Genomic DNA, 19,079 nt, shown 5'->3' on the forward strand with positions numbered 1-19,079 from the left:
ACTTGCTGTCGGCATTGTATGTCTGGAATAATGCCGATGTGACGTAAAACCCCATCAACAACTATTAGATCCACTGAGCTGATGTCGGCCATGTCGCAAACATGAAACCCACTTGTAATAAACTGACGGGCAAAAGAAACTTTCCCCTGGTACAATTTGATAGCTTTGAAAAAAAACCCCGACAAGAATGAAGTGAAATATGAATGTTGTATTTTGTTAAGCAATGACATTGAAACATGTTCAGTGAGAAAAAAAATCAGCTTTAAGAGACACTTGGACTTATTTTGGTCGACATGGGGTCAAAATAGAGATTTCACTGTCAGACGGTCCAAACGTGAAATAGGCAATCTGGGATTTGAAGTCACGAATAGCGAGTGTGTCCACCTCTGGATTGAATTCACGCAAACACGCGTCTTCTCATTGAAGTGGGGAGGCGTCTGATGACGCCAGCTGGTATACGCCTCCATTCTTCCACAAGTGCTTGAGCCATTTGTTTAAGTGTATGTAACTGGTGGGTTCTGTCTCCTTCGAATCTGTCGACCGAGGTGATCCCACAAGTGCTCGATGGGCGACATGGCAGGAGAGCGTGCAGGCCATGGAAGGACGTTAACGTTGTTGACGTGAAAAAAGTTCTGCACAACTCTAGCAACGTGCGGTCGAGCACTGTCATGTTGGAACATTATCCCCTGTCGTTGTTGTTGAAGGAATGGCAGAACTGTCGGTCGAAGAACCTGGTCAATATATATCGCTGGCCAGTCAGATTACCGTTGATGACCACCAGTTGCGTCTTCTGGTCACCCCATACTTAACGCTTCTTACCATATGGCTCTGCTTCCTGGAAGCAGCAGCGAGCCGTCCCTTCGCCAATTCACCTCTATAGTAGAGCCCTTCCATCGCCTCTAGATATACAGAATCTGCTTTCGCCAGAAAACAGAACTCGACGCCAGTCATGGAGTTGCCAACGTCTAACTCTTGTCGCCCATTGCACCCTCAGATGACGATGTCTGTCAGTCACCTGCGTTCCTCGGTACGGTCGGTAGACCCTGATACCATGGGCACGCAGTCTTCCTGTTACCGTCCGTCGAGTGACTGGGTGACCGAGAGCCGTTGCCGCTGATGACGTCAGCGTTGGGAAGCAGTTTCTTAGGTGCAATAACATCAGAGGGGGATCTTCCTACGCAGTTGTCACCCTTGGCCTGCCTGTCCTGAGTCTGTCTGAGGTCTGGCCAGTCTGTTGATAGCGCCGACGAAGGTTCCCGACGGTAAGGACAGAACAGTGGAACGTTCTTTCAACGTCACCCGTAGTGGCGCCCCTTTGCAGCATTCCGATGGCCCTATCTCGCTCTTCTGGAGTTAACCTTGGCATTGTTAAGTGATTTTTCTTTTGAAGTGCAATCTGCTCGGCGCTGTGGTGTGTTTTTTTTACCGTACATGCACCTGCCTTGGGCCCTTACATGCACATCACGTGCATTTTGTTGTTTTTCGTCCAAAGGGGTAAAGATGTACGTTTGGGCGCTGTTTGTGGTAATCAAACTCATGTTTGAGGCAATAACGATGGAACAATTTGCATTTGATATTGATTTTATATGTTGAAATTACGATATATTTTGCAACAGAAAGTTTCTTTTGCCCGTCAGGACATCAACGCAGACTGGGTAATATATATATATTACTGGCAACACCGGGTTATCGACCACTCGTAGGCTGTTCTCCCGAAAGTACATATACAGGCCTACCATACAAACGGTGAACAAATCCCCCACCAAAACCGAACCAAATCACCCAAATAGGAAAACACACTTCCCAAAGTGCTACAATTTGCTCTATAAACGACACAAACGCAATTGTAATGGAAAACGATTCGTCTGAAACAGACAAGTCCGGGTATCAGCTACAGTTAATAGCGGTCGCCAGGCGTACAAAACGGCAGTCATAACATCCCGAAACGCCATAAAAGTATCAAACGTGTGGGCACAGGAAGACGAACAGACATTGGTAATGATTTGTCACTGTGAGTCAAATCTTGAAAGTTTGATATCGGGATGTAGCGCATCATCATCCCATATTTTAGTGAGCTTCAAATCTTGTGGTGCACTCAGGAAAGACAAGTATTTGGGGAGGGTAGTTGTTTCCAGCTTATTGGGGGATCGAAACGCACACACAGACGAGCATTCACTCACAAACACTCATATTTGAAAAAAAAATCAAAACAAAAGCAATTTAATGAGTGGGTTGGGTGAAGGACGAAAGCCCGAACACTGGCTGATCCAGAGAGGGTGTGCAGGGGTGCGCACTGTCCTGAAAGTTTATTAATTGACCATTGAAACTCTCGTGGAAGTGAAGTTTGCATCCCTCTTTAACATTAGGGCGCACCCCTTTTCTCAAAAACTGTATCCGCCCCGGCCTGCAGTGTAGAGATGTAGGTCTTAATGTTATCAACTTTGAGATTCCACAAGGACGGGTATGGTGCTGACGTAGCCTGTTTCTGGCTTACCCAAGGGACGCAACTGTGCATGGCCAGTTGTGGTGCCCTTGATGGCTGAGTCGAACGCTCTTTCTAATATAAATTAAGTGTGTTTTAGAAAATATCACCAAGTCGTAAAAGCTAACACAACCATCTAGTCATCATTGTCTAGTGTGCTTCCCTCCATTTTGTTTTTGTGAAGCGCCCAAGAAAATATATCTTACAATCTTCTCTAACATTTCCATGCACTTACCTCCCCATCTATCTAGTAATCTGTGAATATTTTTTTATATTTATGCTATCTGCCCGAGGTCAAGTATATATCTGTTGTTCGAAGTAAAGAATCTAAATGTCAAGTAAATGACGACCCTGAGGATATATGTGTTCTGTTTTAGTCACATGTTTTTGAAATAGTCCCCATTTCTCCCCATCTCGCTACCCACGGGTTGAACAAGGTACATATATAATTCTATGGAAATACGTCATTTTGAAACAAATACGTCGTTCCGGTGTAAATACTACCAGCGTTATCAAGCAATTGTTGTATACAAATGTGCATCAAGCATATGTTATATATATTTGGAATTACACTTTCCACAAAATAGAAGTCAGTCTTGACCATGTACCTTGTGTACCTCCATGATAAGTCTAAATTGGCACGGCTCCCACGACCGAACGGTATAAGTGCACAATGCCATCTAGAAAGTGGTCAAATGTAACAACTAACATATTACATTTAGGATTACACTTTTGAAGTCTTTTGGGGTGAATCCACCCAAATCCACACTCCGAATCCACACTTTCACAGGCAGCCACTTAGACGCAAGCATCCCAAATCAGCCGTTTAACCGACTCAACAACAAATGTTGAATCCCAACAAAAGTACTAGAAGCTGTGGCTTAACTCACAAAGTGTGATCCCAGATATAACATGGCATTGTGTAGTTAAATGACATTGTGTATTCATTGTGAAGGAAGAATACCCACTGTTGTCAAACATATACCGTTCATTGTGAGTGTGATAAAATTTAAAGTCACAATGGCAATATTTCAGAATTTTAGTTACACCGTGACTAAAAAAGTCAAGTACACTGAAACAGCTGGTTTATAACATGTAACATAAAATGAGTAACTACTTAGGACATTAGATCACCACCAACTGAAGGCAGATGGCCATGGGGACTTACAGTACCTTTGCTACATGCATGGACCCCCAGCTGGATTTACACCACCCCTTCAACCTTTAGCGACTGTAGGCAAATTTCGCCATGATTTAAAAGTTTCCATTCTTTGCAATATATGCAGAGTATTATCTCTCTTGATCATCTTCACGATGCCTCGTTAAGGGCTTAAACATGTACAGGTTGTTATTTCAATAGAGAATGTTTGTATATTTGTTGTTTAACATCGCAAACAGCAATATCCCAGCTATTATCTGTAAATAATCGGACCTGGACCAGACAATCCAGTGATCACTATATGAGCGAGTCAGCGAGTCTGACCACCCGATGAGAGAGAGAGAGAGAGATAGATAGATACATAGAGAGAGAGAGAGAGAGAGAGAGAGAGAGAGAGATAGATAGATAGAGAGAGAGATAAGATGCTATTTATCCCGGCTGAATCAGGCTGATTGTCTTATCAGAGTGACTTTACCTGTCAGGTGTAATACCTTGCATAATCTGCAATAGATAACGAGTGGTGACTGTACTGTTAACATTGATCTTTGTCTGAGGTCGAACCACCTACGATTGTCTTTCGTCGCAAATATGGAGCCGATAATGATAAGCATGTGAACTTTCACCAAGTTGTGTATGTTGTGCTTGTTTACGTTGAGTAACACCTTACTCCCGGGGTCTTCAGACCCGTGACATAAACACAACGTGCGGGCGACCTTTGAATGCCAGACACCCGATTGCGGTTCTCACCTGGAGGATCTGATTGACACATTTTATTCCAAACAAACTTAATATGTGAACAAGGCATTTTGATAATGAGCAGAAATTCAACTCTGCCTCTTCATAAAACATGTATACGAAATTTCTGCCATGGTGAACTTGACACACTGAACTTACAGCGTGCGCATGAGAGTGAGTGAGTGCGCATGTGAGTATAGATTTACGTCGCTTTTAGCAATATTCCAGCAACATCACGACGGGGAATAAAAAAATCACACACTGTACCCATGTTAGGGAATGAACCCGGGTCTTAGGCGTGACGAGAGACCACTTTCACCACTGGCTACACCACTACCTCTGTGCGTGTAAGTGCTAGGTTTGTTTGTTTGCTGATATTCAGTGGTCCCTTCGTTTAATGTTCGCAGCTGTTTTTACTTTCACAAATGAGGATAGTAAAGACCGAGTACCCCATGTATATTTGCACATCTACTTTTCTTCAAAATGTCAGTGCACCTTGGCTAGAGTTTGTCTTCAGCAATCCACGCTAGCTGTGACTAACGATCAGACTTGGATGGTGCAGATCAACATATCCCATGTGTCTACACCTATACTCTGGATATAAATCATCGGATCCAAACCAAAACAAAACAAATTGGTTTATCAGCCCGAGACTCGTTATTTACAGTTAGATATATTTCAGAGTGTGACGGAGAACAGCATCCATCTATCTATGAAGACAACACAAGGCTGTTTATCCATGCAGCTTTATTCTGTAAGCCATCAACAAAACATATAAGGGTTTCAAATATAATAATGTATGTCATAGAATGCGCTCCATAAAGGAGTAGTTACTAAGCTCTTTCACAAACTAATTTATATCTGAATAATAAAACTTGCACCTCCTGTGTCAATCCGCGCTGCGCAAATGACTGTACACTACTAGAGCGGGGTCACCCCCCCCACCCCCCACCCCCCACCCCCCCCCGTTGCATTTTTACAGTCAGTGAATGGTAAATAATTGATGTCATAAATATGAAACAATATCCCTCTGTGTAAAGATCGGACGACTGTCTACAGTTTCTTGTTGACAGAAATCTAAATAGCAATATTTAAACAATAACACATTGTGATGATCTTAACGAACTGGCAAACTGATACACGATTGCATGAACTGAATGACATGTGAAGATTTATTTCATTTGTTTTAAAAAGTGTAGATTTGTGTGATGTTGACAATGGAAAATCGTTTTGGTTGTAAACACCATCTTCATTGTTCCAAGCATTAACAACAACATAAGCAACGACAATAACAACAATATTATACACCAATACAAATAGCGTGTGCGGTGATACTGGCTGATAATTGGAAGAATGCTCAAACTTTATTACCCTGGTTAACGGATTTAAACTCAACTCAAAACAGGACAGTGAAGTAACCAAGTGAAGAAGAAACGTTCCCTCGTCACGCCTAATCCGCGGGTTCGATTCCTCCTTGTGGGGGACAATTGTGTCCCCACAGCTATAATGCTGGAATATTGCTAAAAGCGGAGTGGAACCATATTCATTCACTTATTCTCAGCTCCCTGGTGTGTCTAATAAGTGGGCTAGAAGGTTAACGATCACTTTACGATCTCCACGCTTGAGTGTGGGGTAAGACTGCATCCATTGAAACAGTCTATCTACCGAAAACAGTCACCCATCAAACTTCTGTCCGCGGCCTAACCGACCTTGAATTTGACCTGATTTGGGAAGACTACTTCATATAACCAATTCTGAGCTTGTCCGATCTAGTGTGTAGGCGATACAGGCCATCAGCCCATCGCGGTGTAACTGACAAAGGTAGATAATCTTTTACCTCTGTCAGTCTTTAGTTAGAGACTCTTCCATTGCTCTGCAAGATCGCTTCAGTATCCCTAGATACAGTGCCATGTTCATTATGAACTGAACGCAAGAACAGTAGGAAACGTGCAATTCTTGAACAGTTGAACAGTAAGAAACGTGCAATTCCTGGGGCATATTTACCACAAGAAGAATTTCAACAGAAACGCGAAGAGCATGACGTAGAGACATATCATCTTGGCTGATGTCCAACTGTTGCCGCTGTCTAGCCCTTCCGGAAGTGGTCTCGTTTCGAATGGTTTCCTCACACGATCCATTGTCTTCTCACATGCTTCCTTGGCCCCGTCCCATTTGCCGGGCCCCTGAAGACGGTACTGGTAAGGAGTACACGGCCCAAAGTAACACTTGATTGCAAACGCCGGGTCGGTTAGCAGGTACCACCCTAGAAAATAAAATGGATGCCATCAGACAAAGATTACTTCAGGGTCTATGATCATGTACAGTAATCTTACGAAACGACGGCATTATATTCGTGGAGTTGAAAGGCGGATTTTAGAAAACGGCCTATGAATGGCTCTACTCTATTACCCAGAGTCCCATGATACACCACCACCGGGTCAAAGCGTGACACCAAGCTGGGCCCCGTCTTGCATATTGCAATAAACGTGCAAGTTTAGGAAGCACATGAAGTTTAGAAATATTTCATTTGAAACCTCCGGCATGTCAAAAGATCGATTACAGAACAGTCTCGTTATTTACTGGATTCCATCTTATTGCGCAACGTAATGCGATAACCAGTACAGAAGTTGTAGACTCATTCATTTAACTGGATGCATAAATATTCATCATTAAGATCTGATACGTCTAAACACTTATACATTGCAACACTACGCCCCTTCTAATCCTTGCAAACACGTCGTACAGAGTGAACTCTCGTATATCGAGCTCTGACAAACGGAAACCTGGAAATCATGAAAATCTCGAAACGAGGCTCTGCTGCTAGAAAAGTCTGGTGGTCTGGTACGGAATTAATATTATATCACTCTCCATGTGCGCTACAGAACTACACTGAATAAGTGCAAAAACCAAATAACAGGTGTAAACCGTGGACCAGATGCATTGTGAATCATTTCACGACTTGGTCAAACAGGGGCAAACTTTGATTTCTTAGTTATGCTGCCTTAACCTCGGCATAAAGTATATAAATACGGTGTTATTAAAGTTTATAATAAAAATTCATATGTAAATACCATTTTCTTATGAAACAAGGAATTGGAATTCATTGTAACCAGAGTTGTTTGTGATGTATATTTTCACTCTCACACGAAAAAATTCGGATCGGCTGAAAAGTAGGTCATTGTCTGAACAGGTCATTGACACTCATGTTCGAGCATGTAACGCCGTCGGTTCCAGATTCATTCCCGTGAATCTAATATTCAATAACATACGGAAATTGTCCAACACGTGATGTTTATCTCCAATATACATCATGATGTATTATACTGTGAAGCATTTCGAGTCGGGGGTCATCTCAAACGTGTTCTATTTAAATTACAAATTTTGTCACTGGAAACTATTTGGGTGATTTTTTACGGATTTTCATTTTCACTTTTCGTATGAAGTTAGTTTGGCGTACAGTTTATCAGAGAGTAAGAGCGTGACACGAGTAATAAATGTGTCTCAAGTCTCAAGCCAAATGTGCGAGAGTTGGTTGGTATGTTTATATTAAAGGGCACTATACAATACATTCATAATACGGCTTATCAGTTGTTTGAATCATGATGTGTGATGGGCTGTGAGGTAGCTTAGTAGCTATAGCGTTCGATCGTCACATGTGGGTTCGATTCTCCAGTGTGAAGTCCATTTTGGTGTCCCCCGTCGTGATATTGCTGGAATATTGCGCAAAGCATCTTAAAACGAAACTCACTCATGACATGTGAAGTCGAATTGTTAGCTGGGCCAGGCCTATAGATTTACGCACGTCGACGCAGTATATCTTGGAAAATGGCTACCTACACAGATTTGGCTTGCAGCCAACTAATTCGGCTATCTGGTCCATGAAGTCGACGTAGTCAACCTGGATGGTGTGACGTTGGCTGTTGACGTAACGTGACCTCAACGCTTCCTGTTTCTTGCGGATGTCGCTCCACATATCCTCCCTGGATGGTAGGGTCTTTGTTCCCTGAGGAGAGGAACGTCAATAACGTCATTGACCAATTAATATCAACATTAACTGCGTTCGTATACAAAGTATATTCAGTGCACACTGTCCAACTCGGACTCTTTCTCGGACTGTATAAACCAGACTGAACTGGTGCTTTGATCGATCAAATAATCGGTTTATCGATCGTTTGACAATCAAACTTCGATAACTGATTGAAAAAATATCCAATCGATAACACTTGATACTATCTTTAAGATAAACATAAAGGATCGCTGTACATGCAAGATTTGCAAACACCTCCAGGTAGGCAACCGTAAGACAGGAACAATACAGCGGTCAGTTCTCCAACCTCTTGACCAGTCCGAATTAGTCAAATAAATTGCATTTGCCCCCTAAAATTAATTGTGTTTGCCCCCTAAAGTTATCTATACGTTACATGGCTGAAAAAGTCGCGAATTTGATTTGTTTGTCGCTTAACGAAGCACTAAGCAATATTCATCCATTAGGCGGCGGTATGTAAATAATCCAGTCTGGACCAGACAGTCCAGTGGTCGACCATAGTGGTCTCTTATGACAAGCATGGGCAAGTGACGATCAGTTCTAATTTGTATCTTCACGGTCACGCCGAGATACTGCAAACATAAGATGCAATATACGATTCTCTTTTTTCACTTTCAAACAAACACCTGTGATTTCCTTGTTTTGTCCAACAATTACATCTGAGTCAACCTAACAACAATCTGCTAAACATGGATAAACCTGGATATTTTCGATGTGAAAAACATACTCGAATACTAACTCTATGAGTGCTTCGTGTTATGAGTTAAAGTTGTTATCAAACCCTTGTTCTAGTTAATGTTATCAACATGAAAACAAGATGCGATACACTTTTTAATGAAAATGTATAAAATATTCTTAGTCTGTCAAACCCATTAAATGAATGTGCTTTTCGGTCAGTTCAGTTTAATAAAAAGATTAGTGACTACGTATTTTTACCAAATTAGTGACGGATTTGAGGCCTCCAACCATGGCCAGGCTTTGCAAGGAGTCAGAAGTTGGACATGTTGCCGTATCACCATGGCAACTAGTCACGAAATACAGGTATATCATATATTCTGTGGAAACGAACCGTTATATTTACCTTGATGACCATAGTTGCTAGGCGACTTTGAAGTTCTGATATTGGCATGACGGCACCCAGGGGTTGAATTCCGCCAATGATGGCCAATGTGTGCTTCTTCTGATCGGGTGGGTACATATACTTGAACAGTTCCACCTTATTGTCCTTTACGTCAATTACAGACTTGTCAATGAAGGGAAATCCAATTTTGTAACCCGTTGCCAAGACGATGAGGTCAATATTGTCCACGGAAGATCCATCCTTAAATTCGACTCCTGTTTTCGTGAGCCTCTTAATGTCCCCTTTGATGACGACCCTTCCGGTCGATATGTTCATTGGCAGATCGCTGCTCATGTTGGGGTGTTGGGCGTTGAACCTGTGGGTTGGCATGAGGCGGTAAAGCTTGTGGTCGTACATCTTGTTAAGCTCGTTTTCCACCAAGCCAGTGGATATAGCAATCGGCATGTTCTGGTTAATCCAGTTGGTCATCCGGGTGGTTCTGGCGATGTCAAACGGAAGCCCGTTGTCCATGTTCCTTGGGATAAGCCAAGTGCCTCGCCTGGTGCTTATATACACCTGAAAACAAACCACTAACATTATCTCGTGTACTATGGTGTCGGCACATGAGGTCTCTGTGTGTGTATGTGTGTATGTGTGTGTGCGTGCGGGCACGCGCGAAAGAGCGTCTTCGAATGTGAGTTTAGTTTTGCGCGGCACGCTTTACGTGGTGTCAGCCGCAGAGTCCTCGCCCACACCATGATGGTCGTACATGCCCATCGCCGTCTCAGGGTCTGCAAGGGGGAGTGAACTTGACGCATGGAGAGGTCAAACTGAGTTCAATGTTGCATCCAAGTACATTGACTTAGCTTATACAACAACATACATGCGTGTGCGAGTGCGTGTAAGTGAGTGAGTGAATTTTAGTTCAGAATTCCAGCTGTATGGCGGCGATCTGAAAATAATCGAGTCTGGACCAGAAAAGCCGTTGATCAACTGCACGAGCACCGATCAACGTTCATATAATTGGGTTACGGTGCCATGTGTAAACAAAGTCAGCGAGCCTGGCCACTCTGTCTCGTTATAGTCGCCCTTTACGACAAGCATGGGTTTCTGAAGGGTTTCCTAACCCGGATCTTCACTGTTCCGACAACTGAGCAACCAATGATTTTGGGTTCGAATCCTACTTCTGTTTGTTTTCTGCCTGCGGCGTGTATGAAATTTTGGCATCTTAGAAAAGATATACAATTCGCGCTAACTGTAATAGTGCAAAAGTGTACCACATAACACTATACACAGGGGTAGAACGAACTGTATTTCTTAATTTGAACACATCGATAGCAATGTCAGGATTATCCCGAAGCTCTCGTAAAATCACCAACAGACAGCCCCCCCCCCCCCCCCCCCCACACACACACACACACAGATATTGGATTTCAGGTACGGTAGGAAACGCGCATCGCAAAAATATATACAATAAAGTCACTTTTAGATACACATTAAATGGCTAATTTCAACAAGAATGGAACTATTTTCAAATTTAACATGTTCCGATGACTGCCAGCTAAATACAAGGCTATACGTTAAGCTTTGAATCAACAATCGTAAACCTAAAACTGAGTGCTGCTGGATACAAACTAATTCTGACCAATGAGACACGAAATATATCTGTCACCGAAAAGAATAGGTACAATACTAATTTACTTCTTTTAAAGCAGTATTTTATCAATCACATTAGGCTTATTTTCCTTTTAAAAGTCATTGATGTGTATGCCCGAAAAGAAAGAAAACAGGTTTTTCCCATTTTCAGTTTATTAAGTCTTGCCGGCCAATGTCATATCGTGTTGTCCGCTTGACAACGCAGTACCTATCTAGACACCGTCACTGGTTAAGGAAACAAAACATGTGCTGACAGTGGATAATGTAAACTACGTAGTCATACGCATATACGTACATGTAAGGGAACTTTATCAACTGCAATTACGTAACCGTTACAACTGGAATTAAAGGCATTTCACTGACTTCTTTAAGTGGCATTTTCAAGCTGGTATGACGAAGAGGAGCACTTTTTTATGAACATACATCTTCATAGTTCATGTAGTTCATTATTTGCTTGATAACGGTTTTAGGATCGACACCAAAACGTCGCATCTACTGCAACAAAGAAGATGTCGACTCATAACAAGTGTTCCTCCTCGGCATTTCACTGTCCGTCGATAAATACAACTATTATATACCTGATTGGCCACACGAGCCAGTTCAATTGCTGTGTCCACTCCCGAGTTTCCTATTCCAATGACTACCGCTTTTTTGTCTTCCCAACCTTTTGCATGCTTGAAGTCTTGTGAGTGCATTATCTTTCCTTGAAATTCCTCCTGTCCTGGGAACTCGGGTACGTTTTTCTTGGCATGATGCCCAGTGCATACTAAAACTCCGTCAAACTGCACCTGCTCTTCACTTCCGGTTTTATGGTCAACAATTTTCACGTCCCATCTTCCTGTTGAGTCGAAATCGCTCGCTTGCTTCACCATCACGGCTTCCTTGTTGTATTGTATGTAGTGTTGGAGACCGAAGTTCGTCTTGTAATTCCTCAGGTACTCCAGAACCTGCAACAAGGTATAATTTAGTTTAGGGGGACTATGTTTCACGACCTTGTGGGTAATTCCTGTATAGATCTGCACGTTGTGTTTTGTCCGTTTGTTTTTTAAGGCAGAAACCCAGCACTTTTTCGGTTATATGTGTCGGCGGTGTTTAGAAGGCGAGTCAGGACCAGACAATCCAGTGATCAATATCATTGGCATCAATCTGCACAACTGGGATACGATGACATGTGACCACCAAGCCATCAATCTTAACCACCCACCCAGTGATAATCAGAATGAAAGTCAGTATGCACATCTTGGATACGATGACATGTATCAACCAAGTCAGCAAAGCTTACAACCCACCAACTGATCAATAGCACGGTCATCGATCCGCACAAATGGGACAGTGTCAACCAAGTCAGTGAGGCTGACCACCAGATCCCTTTAGACTCCAGCTACGACAAGCACGGGTTGTTGATGACGTGACGCCATTAGCTTAACGTTTTAATTAGTGCTAATTGGAGAGAAAGGATTACGTGCGTGAAGTTCTATATTTAGTTGTCTGACGAGCATTTCGTCTCTTAGAACTATTGAATAACTGCTGCACTCTATATGTCTACTAACGGGATTGGGTGGTCAGACGCACATTTTTGCTCATGCTGTTGATCACTTACCTGTCTGGTCCAGATTGGATTATTTACAGACTACCACCCTATAGCTGGAATAGTGCTGAGTGGCCCAAAACTAAATTCACTCACTTACGTTTGGTAATCCGGCTTAATTGGGGTCAAAGACCCAGGAAATTAGTCAGGAATGTATGGAATACTGTAGGGGACATTCCCGCGATCTCGTAGGGATGTGTCAACAATTGTACTACAAATATGGTGTTCGCTGTTATACAACTATGATTCCGGAAAACATGTACGTGTGGACATACAAGTTAAACTGACATAGATTTGGTCGATGATGTTGCTATTGAAAGAGGACCGGTGGAATAGCCCAGTGGTTAATGCGTTCTCATGTCACCCGAAAGACTTGGGTTTGGTTCACATGTGTGAAACTCATTTTTGGTGTCTCACCCTTAAATTATTTTCAGTTGTGGAATTAAAGTTACATTTTTTTGTTTGCTTGAACATATCAATTTTCTTTTACGAATAAAATACTGAGATCATGCTATATATTGAGTGTGTCAAAACCGCGTATCAGCTCGTAACTGACTAGAATCTGATTTTGTTTTAAAAAACTGTAGTTGAATATGATATTAATAATTACGAAATTGATAGAAATAACAAAATCTCTTGATGTTAACATTGCAAAATATTGCATTAGATGAAGCATTGTCTTTGGTATTTTGCGTCGCACGCAGCACCACAAATATTACGACAGAATACAGTAGGGTCTGGACCAGACAATCCAGTGATTCACATCGTGAGCATGGTTGCAGTTAACAGGGATACAATTAAGATGCATAAATGGCTGGTGAATGTATACTCACTCCAAACCCAGAACCCAGGAGCACTGAATTATACATTATTCAACAATATTTAATGAATATTCATTATTCAGACAAATTTAATTCATTCAATAGTCAGCAATATTTTATCAACATTAAAAGGTGAAAATGACATTTTCAGTACGGTTGCCACATTATGGTTATGTATGTTTTCTTTATTCAGTAGAGCAATTGTTGCGTGGCTGATCTATGCAAAGTTTCACCTTGGTTGTTCACGAGGATTGAAAAAAAAAGAGTTTATGAAAGACGGACAGTGAATAGCTATCAGAGCTCGCTGTGAGGTCAGATGATGGGTCAAGGTCTGATAGCAGATACCGTAAACCCTTGATTAGACGACTGTATTGAACTGACGCCGGGTATAAACCTCTTAGCATAGATGTTCTCCAAAACATAGACTATCACGAAGACCCATAATTAAAGTTACATATTAAATAAACGTATCTACATATTAGTAATTAACTTAAAATAATGTTTAATTTCAGACATTTTTAATTGTCGTATTATTCCAGACTTGAATAGGATCAAACTTGTAAATTCTCTAATTAACGTACTCAGAAATGATACTTTGAAAAGACAGTGAACAGTTATCATAAACCATACTTACGGAAATTAAAAGTGCATAAAGGAATGAAAATGCTTACGCCTTCCTTCCAAGGACGTTTGGCGGTGGTTTAGCTTAGTGGTTAAGCGTTCACTCGTCACGTCGAGAACCCGGGTTCGATTCCTAAGGGTACAATGTATGAAACGCATTTCTGATGTCCGATGCCGTGATATTGCTGGAATACTTCTAAGAGCCTAAAACTAGACTCACTCACTAAAAAATGTAAAACGGCCCTGAAATGCAACGCTCAGACGTGTATTCAAGTATATACGGTATGCCTACCGGAGACTGTTGACGTACATAGTCGCAGTGGGGTGACTGTAGGGGGCACAGACATGTAACCAGAGCCCTTCAGCAACCTCGTGACGACAGGGACTCGGTAGATATGTCAAGGTCGTTAGAGGAAGAACATGTCACCATAACATTTACTGTTAAAATATCTTCATAACGATGTATTCTCTTGCACCTGCATTTTCCTGATTGGTTGAGTGAGTTTAGTTTTACGCCGCTTTCAGCAATATCCTTTGCAGTATCACCAGACAGATATGGACTTCACACATTGCACGTATGCAATCGTGAGATTATGATATGATCGTATTTGAAAGACGTTGAGGTTCAAAAGAACACATGTCTCACAGTTTAATTTGATAGATTTGACACTGAATTGAAAATATCTAAGTCGGCTATACTGTATCAATAATTTGGAATACAAAAACAATATTACTTGAGATGAGTCTTTTAATTTAATATTTCGTTCAAACTGAAAAATATAATGCTAGTAGAAATCTGAGACATGTTTCATTTGCAAATCAGTAAATATGCTTGGTATGAATTCACATTTCCAACAAGGTAGAGATTTTCTGGTTGCAAATTCTTTTTTCACTCCAGATTCGGGAGAACTAATTCATTTTTATACAAAAGTACCCGACTAAAAGATCAACTGATATTTTTTTTCACACCGTTGCAGGGAGAATAATGAATTTCAATTACATACCTGGCTTTATTTTTGGGCATTGAAAACTGACAAACCATTTGTTTTGCGGATACATGTAATCGGAACAAATGAATGCTTCGCAAACTCACTTAATACGCAATAGTTTTAACTTTTGAAAACAGCCCGTTAAATCTGTAATGATAAGGGCTTTCTGGAAACTGATTATAGTTATTTAACTTCTTTCCCGTAACAAAGGGGTAATGATACAGAGGTATGAGTTAAAACAGTATTAGTGTTAAAACTAAACAGGCACGCACGCACGCACGCACGCACGCACGCACGCACGCACGCACGCACGCTCACACATACACACACACACGCACACACACACACGTGAAACATGATATCTCAAATTGTTTTAACGGACCGTTGCGCATACCTGAGCGTTGTGCGTAAAGTTAGGATATTCGGCCGGCATTGGGTAATCGCTGTACGCCATCATCTCCTTGCTGGTGTTAATGATAGTGCTCTTCATAACCGTCCCTTGATCTTCGCGGATATGCTCGTGGTAATTCCACAGCCCTCCTTCATCGTCTGTGCGTTCCAGACAAACAGGCTCCAAACCTTCATCCAAGCAAGCTTTAATAGCCGCCAAGCCACTAGCACCACAACCGATCACCAACACCTTCTTCATTTTCACAATTGATATACACAGCCGATCGCTAGATGCTCAAGCTGAATGTGGTGCAGTTATCTAAATAGGACGGACAGCTCATGGGCGTACTTTTATACTGGATAAGCACCGAGACATGCACCGCCATGTCAGTCTATATTTAGCCAGTGGCGTATCTCATCGCTACCCAGTTGTAGAAGCATGAAAACAGAACTTGATGTTTTTAGTTTGTTGTTTGAAGACACACTCAATACCTGCACAGGATAGACTGGATCATACAATTCAGTGACTGTAAGCATAAGCATCGATCAAATTGGAGACGATTGCATGCATCAACCGAACTTAACCCGATCCCGTTAATCGTCTCTTGTCACAATCATGGCTGCCGAGGACCAGTTCTATCGCTGATCCTTACTGTCAAAGGGGAAGCCTAAGCAAACAAAGAAACAAAGAAACAAACAAAAAAACAAACAAACCAGACCCATTTGTAATACCTTGACATTTACACAATGGTAAAGACATGAAGCCGGATAAGGGGCTCATGTGGCGGGCCCAAGGAACTACACATCCTTCAGTCCGATTGGGATTCAAAGTTTCGCATCCTTCTCTGGATTTTATAGATCTATCCACTGGAACAGAATATATTAATGAATTCAATGGTTTCTCCCCGGTTACTTTACAACATTCTGTTTAAGATGTATAGCATCTGGACTATTTCGCCACTGCGAACATTAAGTCACAAATCTAGGTCATCTATTGCCCATTCGTCTGTCCATTGCTACCTCTTCTTCTGTCCATTGGTGTCTCTTCTGTCCATTGCTACCTCTTCTTCTGTCCATTGGTGTCTCTTCTGTCCATTGCTACCTCTTCTTCTGTCCATTGCTACCTCTTCTTCTGTCCATTGGTGTCTCTTCTGTCCATTGCTACCTCTTCTTCTGTCCCCTGGTGTCTCTTCTGTCCATTGCTACCTCTTCTTCTGCCCACTGGTGTCTCTTCTGTCCATTGCTACCTCTTCTTCTGTCCATTGGTGTCTCTTCTGTCCATTGCTACCTCTTCTTCTGCCCACTGGTGTCTCTTCTGTCCATTGCTACCTCTTCTTCTGTCCATTGGTGTCTCTTCTGTCCATTGCTACCTCTTCTTCTGTCCATTGCTACCTCTTCTTCTGTCCATTGGTGTCTCTTCTGTCCATTGCTACCTCTTCTTCTGTCCCCTGGTGTCTCTTCTGTCCATTGCTACCTCTTCTTCTGCCCACTGGTGTCTCTTCTGTCCATTGCTACCTCTTCTTCTGTCCATTGGTGTCTCTTCTGTCCATTGCTACCTCTTCTTCTGCCCACTGGTGTCTCTTCTGTCCATTGCTACCTCTTCTTCTGTCCATTGCTACCTCTTCTTCTGCCCACTGGTGTCTCTTCTGTCCATTGCTACCTCTTCTTCTGTCCCCTGGTGTCTCTTCTGTCCATTGCTACCTCTTCTTCTGTCCACTGGTGTCTCTTCTGTCCATTGCTACCTCTTCTTCTGCCCACTGGTGTCTCTTCTGTCCACTGGTGTCTCTTCTGTCCATTGCTACCTCTTCTTCTGTCCATTGGTGTCTCTTCTGTCCATTGCTACCTCTTCTTCTGCCCATTGGTGTCTCTTCTGTCCATTGCTACCTCTTCTTCTGTCCATTGCTACCTCTTCTTCTGCCCCCTGGTGTCTCTTCTGTCCATTGCTACCTCTTCTTCTGTCCCCTGGTGTCTCTTCTGTCCATTGCTACCTCTTCTTCTGTCCATTGGTGTCTCTTCTGTCCATTGCTACCTCTTCTTCTGCCCATTGGTGTCTCTTCTGTCCATTGCTACCTCTTCTTCTGTCCATTGCTACCTCTTCTTCTGCCCACTGGTGTCTCTTCTGTCCATTGCTACCTCTTCTTCTGTCCCCTGGTGTCTCTTCTGTCCATTGCTACCTCTTCTTCTGTCCACTGGTGTCTCTTCTGTCCATTGCTACCTCTTCTTCTGTCCCCTGGTGTCTCTTCTGTCCATTGCTACCTCTTCTTCTGTCCATTGGTGTCTCTTCTGTCCATTGCTACCTCTTCTTCTGCCCACTGGTGTCTCTTCTGTCCATTGCTACCTCTTCTTCTGTCCCCTGGTGTCTCTTCTGTCCATTGCTACCTCTTCTTCTGTCCCCTGGTGTCTCTTCTGTCCATTGCTACCTCTTCTTCTGTCCCCTGGTGTCTCTTCTGTCCATTGCTACCTCTTCTTCTGTCCACTGGTGTCTCTTCTGTCCATTGCTACCTCTTCTTCTGTCCCCTGGTGTCTCTTCTGTCCATTGCTACCTCTTCTTCTGTCCCCTGGTGTCTCTTCTGTCCATTGCTACCTCTTCTTCTGTCCCCTGGTGTCTCTTCTGTCCATTGCTACCTCTTCTTCTGTCCCCTGGTGTCTCTTCTGTCCATTGCTACCTCTTCTTCTGCCCACTGGTGTCTCTTCTGTCCATTGCTACCTCTTCTTCTGTCCCCTGGTGTCTCTTCTGTCCATTGCTACCTCTTCTTCTGTCCATTGGTGTCTCTTCTGTCCATTGGTGTCTCTTCTGTCCATTGGTGTCTCATCTGTCCACTGGTGTCTCTTCTGTCCATTGCTACCTCTTCTTCTGTCCATTGGTGTCTCTTCTGTCCATTGGTGTCTCTTCTGTCCATTGGTGTCTCATCTGTCCACTGGTGTCTCTTCTGTCCATTGCTACCTCTTCTTCTGTCCCCTGGTGTCTCTTCTGTCCATTGCTACCTCTTCTTCTGTCCCCTGGTGTCTCTTCTGTCCATTGCTACCTCTTCTTCTGTCCATTGGTGTCTCTTCTGTCCATTGGTGTCTCTTCTGTCCATTGGTGTCTCTTCTGTCCACTGGTGTCTCTTCTGTCCATTGCTACCTCTTCTTCTGTCCACTGGTGTCTCTTCTGTCCATTGCTACCTCTTCTTCTGTCCACTGGTGTTTCTTCTGTCCATTGCTACCTCTTCTTCTGTCCACTGGTGTTTCTTCTGTCCATTGCTACCTCTTCTTCTGTCCATTGGTGTCTCTTCTGTCCATTGGTGTCTCTTCTGTCCATTGGTGTCTCTTCTGTCCACTGGTGTCTCTTCTGTCCATTGCTACCTCTTCTTCTGTCCACTGGTGTTTCTTCTGTCCATTGCTACCTCTTCTTCTGTCCACTGGTGTCTCTTCTGTCCACTGGTGTCTCTTCTGTCCATTGCTACCTCTTCTTCTGTCCCCTGGTGTCTCTTCTGTCCATTGCTACCTCTTCTTCTGCCCACTGGTGTCTCTTCTGTCCATTGCTACCTCTT

The 19,079-nt window shown here is 42.7% G+C and overlaps 1 protein-coding gene across 1 annotated transcript; it reads right to left on the bottom strand.

The window, feature by feature from the left end:
* Positions 1 to 4,396: 4,396 nt before the first annotated feature.
* On the bottom strand, positions 4,397 to 16,179 carry LOC137273239 (flavin-containing monooxygenase 5-like). The gene is made up of 5 exons (XM_067805752.1): positions 15,551 to 16,179; positions 11,716 to 12,084; positions 9,503 to 10,057; positions 8,214 to 8,379; positions 4,397 to 6,639 (listed from the first exon to the last, which is right to left on the bottom strand). Exons 1-5 carry the CDS (start codon positions 15,803 to 15,805, stop codon positions 6,377 to 6,379), a joined length of 1,608 nt encoding a protein of 535 aa, XP_067661853.1. The 5' UTR covers positions 15,806 to 16,179; the 3' UTR covers positions 4,397 to 6,376.
* Positions 16,180 to 19,079: the final 2,900 nt, after the last annotated feature.

This window comes from Haliotis asinina, chromosome 2 (assembly GCF_037392515.1).
Source record: "Haliotis asinina isolate JCU_RB_2024 chromosome 2, JCU_Hal_asi_v2, whole genome shotgun sequence".
Taxonomy (NCBI): Eukaryota; Metazoa; Mollusca; class Gastropoda; order Lepetellida; family Haliotidae; genus Haliotis; species Haliotis asinina.

Bases quoted from the DNA above. Each gene is read 5' to 3' on its own strand.
- LOC137273239 (XM_067805752.1), bottom strand. From the start codon at position 15,805: ATGAAGAAGGTGTTGGTGATCGGTTGTGGTGCTAGTGGCTTGGCGGCT. The intron at 12,085-15,550 runs GTATGCGCAACG...ACCTTGTTGCAG, and splicing joins ACTTTACGCACAACGCTCAG to GTTCTGGAGTACCTGAGGAA. The intron at 10,058-11,715 runs GTATATAATAGT...GTTTGTTTTCAG, and splicing joins TGGCTCGTGTGGCCAATCAG to GTGTATATAAGCACCAGGCG.